General features: G+C 38.8%; 1 protein-coding gene across 1 annotated transcript in view; it reads right to left on the bottom strand.

The window, feature by feature from the left end:
- The window catches only part of LOC106882490 (zinc carboxypeptidase), a 21,581-nt gene that overhangs the window by 13,715 nt on the left and 2,023 nt on the right, over positions 1–5,843 (bottom strand). The window contains exons 2-4 of the mRNA XM_014933186.2: positions 3,836–3,917; positions 1,988–2,124; positions 187–265 (exon numbers count right to left, since the gene is read on the bottom strand). Coding sequence (XP_014788672.1) covers positions 187–265; positions 1,988–2,124; positions 3,836–3,917 — 298 coding nt within the window. The remainder of the gene's footprint in view (positions 1–186; positions 266–1,987; positions 2,125–3,835; positions 3,918–5,843) is intronic.

The following is a 5,843-nucleotide window of genomic DNA, read 5'->3' on the forward strand; positions in this document are numbered from 1 at the left end:
AGTCCCACTGCATGGCACCTTGGGCAAGTGTCTTCTACTATAGCCTTGGGCCGACCAAAGCCTTGTGAGTGGATTTGGTAGATGGAAACTGAAAGGTACAAGGTAAATATGAGAGACAGAATAGTGAAAAGTGAACTTGGTCTGATCTCTTATTACCTGGTGGTACCTTATTAGTGATGAACTTACCTTTTCTATGGGTGCATAGGTATTGGTCACTGCCTTCTCTGAATACAACACAGAATTGGGTTTCTCCTTCTCGATAGTTCTGCAAGTAGGAATTACCAGGAAGGATTTATACATAACAGAATACTGGATACTCTAGAAGTATCAAACTGGCATAAAGCGAAATCGTGATGGCACCTGTGCCCAGCGTCGCCTTCCTGGCACTTGTGCCGATGCCAAATCAGATTGGAGCCTGGTGCAGCCATTTGGTTCGCCAGTACTCAGTCAAATCATCCAACCCATGCTAGCATGGAAAGCGGACGTTAAACGATGATGATGATGATGATACATACAGGTGAACAGTCAGAATCATTAGCACACTGGGAAAGATGCTTAGCAATACTTCATCAGGAGTAAAGATTGTTTGCCAACATAACATGGCTGTCCTTCCTGGTTTAGGACAAATGTTGCTGTAATTTAGCCCCAGGAGACATCGTCTCCAGCTGGCTATATGACACGATCTGTGTCCTTATATTTTTGAACAAGGGAATCTAGCACTTCAGCTCAGTTGATAGATTTGTATGCATGTGTGTGCATGTGAGTGTTTTTTTTTTTTTTATGCCATAAGAATTTAGAAACTGAGATAATGTGAAGTAGTTCTTATTTGGACTGGTGCAACTCAAAGCAGATAAAGCTATAAATGATAGCATGTGAATATTGGGTTACTCACACATGCACACATACACACACACATATATATACACACTTATATGAAGTTCATGGCGAGTATCTTCTTCTATAGCACTAGACCAATCAAAGCCTTGTGAATGGATTTGGTGGAAGGAAACTGAAAGAAGCCCGTTATGTATAAAAATATATATGTTTGTGTGTGTAAGCATATGCAGCTGTTCACACGCACACACGCGCGCATACATATACATCTGGATATTGAGCTTATAATTACTCCCTTTTCTGTATGGAGCCTCATACATAGTATGTATATGCATGACTGGTTTGGCAATATTTGGTGTAGTGGCAGTCATCACTCTATCTCTGGAATGTACAGAGATGATGGGTAAACAATTTAATACAATGAGACAGCCATGCTACAGACAGATTGAGAAAAATTTAATAACAGGTTAAGAAATTTGATTACTGATAGTTAATTTCCAAACTTAATTGTTGCAGTCTGGAGAGTTAGGTGGCGAGATGATAGGGTTGATGTGATTGCAGAGATTGTCTGACAGCCACGACTGTGTGGCATGGTACAGAGTCCTGTTGTCTTCTAGCAGCCACCCTGTTCACTCAGGGTAGCACTACCTCCTCCCGGCACTTGATGTAGGCCTCCATGTTGAGTGTGAGGCTGTGAAGGAAGATGAATGGAGGTGTAAGATTGCCATCACTAGTGATCACTCCAAGCACCATGATGTTGACTAGATATTTGATTTTTATCACACTCGGAACATGTTTTGGGGATATAGCAAGCAAATGATTGTTCTGTGTGTTCACCATCTGTTTGTATTGCAGTTTCTGGTGTGAATGCCAACCAGTACAGCATATCGTTTCGATATTTCTGGCAGAGTGAATTGCATCATGATGCTGTTTTTCTTACAGACAGTGCCCAATTGAACCTACTATACTGTGTAGTTAACAAAATCAAAAACAAACAATGTGCATGCACGAAATTAAAAATATAAATTGGTGACAATTTACCCATCACACCCTGTATATATATATACGAATTTATATGTACATGTATGTATATATATGTATATATATAAGTCATATTAAAATAGTGTTGTTTAAACCACTACTTGTAACTTACTTCTCAATATTGTCAGACAGTACGGTCACTTCAATACCTTTATTTTTCGCACCATTTTCAATTTCATGGTAGAGTGTAGGGGACATCAAACATTCGGCACTCTGGTTCACTTTTGAGGGAGCGATCCAAAAGTCGACCTAGTCATGTTATTGGGACAGAGGTAAGAAGAAGAAAAACAAAATTTATAATGAGAAATTTATAATGTTAATAAAAAAGAGGAAGCATAAACGAATGATAACAAAGCAAAAATGCTTTCAAAATCATTTTTTCTTGTAGCATTTAAGTACTTTTTATCTTGGTTTCAAGTTTCATCCAATATTCAAATGGGCACACACACACGCATGCATGTACACACACACAGATACAGACACACACATTTTTGTCATTGTCTTGTGTGTTTGTTAGCTGTTCCCAGTGGAATTTCACTACTGGCGTCACCAAAACGAAATAATATCAATGCTAATGAGGAATTAGTTACAGATTTTCTGTTTATGTTTTTGTAAAATTTTGTGTTGCATTTTTGTTATATTTTTAAAATAACACACACACACACACACACATATATATATTTATACTCTCTTTACTCTTTCTCTCTTTTACTTGTTTCGGTCATTTGAATGCGGCCATGCTGGAGCACCACCTTTAGTCAAGCAAATCGACCCCAGGACTTATTCTTTGTAAGCCTAGTACTTATTCTATCGGCCTTTTTTGCCAAACCGCTAAGTTACAGGGACGTAAACACGCCAGCATCGGTTGTCAGGTTCCAGTTATTTTTGGGTGCCCCTTGTATATATATATTTTACAAACAAACCTTGGAAGCATCGATTGTAGTTGGTATTTTACAGACAAGTAAATTTTGAACACAATGAAACTGTAAGAACGGCAGAGAAAGATTAGGTATTTGCTCTTATTAGCTGGGAAAAAGTTGGCAGCAGCTGGAAGCTGACAACCTTTTTCCATCTTATAAGGGTAAATACCCAATGTTTCTCTTGTTCTTACAGTTTTACTGCATTCGAAATTCACTTTCTTGTCTGTAAAATATATATATATATTTACATAGAGAATGGAGAAACAAACACAGGAAGAAGCAGGTCGATTGCGCTAGTTAGCCATTAATTTAATCAATTAGGTAGTGTTTCTCCATTCTCTACATCATCATCATTGTTTAACGTCCGCTTTCCATGCTAGCATGGGTTGGACGACTTGACTGAGGACTGGTGAAACCAGATGGCTACACCAGGCTCCAATCTGATTTGGCAGAGTTTCTACAGCTGGATGCCTTTCCTAACGCCAACCACTTCGAGAGTGTAGTGGGTGCTTTTTACATGCCACCGGCACGAAGGCCAGTCAGGTAGTACTGGCAACGGCCACGCTCGAAATGGTGTACTTTACGTGCCACCTGCACAAGAGCCAGTCCACATGATTATACTTATAAACTATAGTTTACACAATAAATAACCTGCCTCTGGATACCTTCTAACAAAGACGGTACCCACACAGGTAATCTCCAGGAGTAGCTTCGGATTTAATTATCCCTTAGTTGCTTAAACACTTCTAGCCTATCTCTTGAATGTTTAAACAACCCTAACTTATACCTATATATATATTTATGTACACACACACACACACAGATATATAGGCATAGAATAAGAAAGAGGAAAGAAAGGATGAAAGATGAGGAAGACAAAGAGAAAAGAGGAATACAGCTAAATAAAAATACAGAGGGAAAAATAAAAGATGAATAACAACAATGCCATCAACGAAACAACATCAACAACAACAACAACAACAACAACAATAAAAGGCAAGTTAGAAGAACAAAATGGCATAAAACTTGCATGGACATACCTCTTGAGGATTATTCTTGTCAAGAGACTTCAATTGTGCTAATCCAGTATCTGTTTGAGGAACAACCTTCAACAAATGATAACTACAGAAGGAATAAAAGAAGAGAGAATTAAAAAATTAAAAATTTTGCTAACGATTTGTATTGATTGCTTTAGTTTTGCACAATAGGTACAGGTGTGGCTGTGTGTTAAGAAGCCTGCTTCTGGACCACATCGTTCCGGGTTCAGTCCCGCTGTGTGTAACACCTTGGGCAAGTGTCTTCTACTATAACCCCAGGCTGAGCAAATGGACTGTGAATGGACTTGCTAGATGGAAACTGAAAGTCCATTGTATGTGTATATACAGGTACGAAACCTCTTATTTGGCAACCTTAGGACTGGAGGTGGTCTGGATTTCTGGATTTTCCAGATTTGTGAACACAGGTTAAATATATACCAAAAATATAAAATAAATAACGAAAAATGAAGAACAAAATTGTATAACATATACAAATTAATACATTTCTAAAGCGGGATTTGTTTAATCTTTATTATTTAAAACTCTTGAAATATAGAATACTGAACCACATATAATATATAGAATGAAAAATAAACAAAGTAGGCGTAGGAGTGGCTGTGTGGTAAGTAGCTTGCTTACGAACCACATGGTTCCGGGTTCAGTCCCACTGTGTGGCACCTTGTGCAAGTGTCTTCTACTATAGCCTCAGGCCGACCAAAGCCTTGCGAGTGGATTTGGTAGATACCGGGCATATAAAAACATGTGTAAACTGACATATAAACATGGTAAATGTAGCTATTTCTCCATAGACTGAAGAGCCAAACATCGTTAATTAATTCTCGGCCATTAATTGGAGCCTCATTAGAGGTGTCTCTATCACTTGACAACTCTCAGAAAAACGAGTTGCCATTCTGTTTATATAAAGATGAAATCCAGTGGCTGCAGGGAACTGGGGCAACTAATCTGGATATCATTAGTGTTAAATGCTTCATTAGTGGTCTGCCAACGGGGAACTCATTTCACACAAAGTTCATTCAAGCATTTGGTAACCTACTTGGCACTCACCTGTTTCAACTCAGTGGATTTCTACCTCTACAACAGCACAAGAGACGAGACTTTTACTACTACTACAGTCACCTTCTTCAACACTGCCATTATTTTCGTTTCAATGATTGGCCATGATTTCCATGACAATTATGGCTATGTCCAGCTAAGTGCCTTCCAAAATTGTACTCATCCGTTCATTAAAATTTTGCAAAATAAGCAAACACACAGGTGCAGGTGTGCCTATAGAGGCAGTGATGTGGCTGGGAGGTTTAGAAGTTTGCCTTCCCAACTACATGGTTCTGGGTTCAGTCCCACTGTGTGGCACCTCGGGCAAGTATCTTCTATTATAGTCTGAGCCGTCTAAGGGATAAATGTATCTGTAGGCACTACTGGCGTATTACCTAACTATGTATAGGCCTTGCTGTAATGTTAACAGTAGTTGGTAATTTAAATGGGAGACAATGGTTTTATATATTCAGATAAGAGAAGAAAAGGAGCAACAATTAACGAAGGTTGGTCTTTGGTATTAAAAGGTCATAGTTTAATTGTAAAGAAATGGAGCAATAATTAACAGTTAGAAGTTGAGCATTACTACTAAAAGGTCTAGTTTAATTGTAGTTTAACTACAATTAAACTATAACCTTTTAATACCAATGATCAACTTCTAACTGTTAATTGTTGCTCCATATTTTTTCTTATATATATATATATATATATATATATACGAGGCGATGACTATTGACCGAGACCTTTAGAAATGTGCTGTGCCAAGTGAGATCATTGCCAGTGCCCCTGGACTGGCTCTTGTGCGGGTGGCACATAAGATGTACCATCCTGAGCGTGACCGTTGCCAGTACCGCCTGACTGGCCTTGTAGGGTTTTCGAGCGAGATCATTGCCAGTGCCCCTGGACTGGCTCTTGTGCGGGTGGCACATAAAAGACACCATTTCGAGCGTGGCCGTTT

The sequence above is a fragment of the Octopus bimaculoides genome, chromosome 28, assembly GCF_001194135.2.
Source record: "Octopus bimaculoides isolate UCB-OBI-ISO-001 chromosome 28, ASM119413v2, whole genome shotgun sequence".
Classification (NCBI taxonomy): Eukaryota; Metazoa; Mollusca; class Cephalopoda; order Octopoda; family Octopodidae; genus Octopus; species Octopus bimaculoides.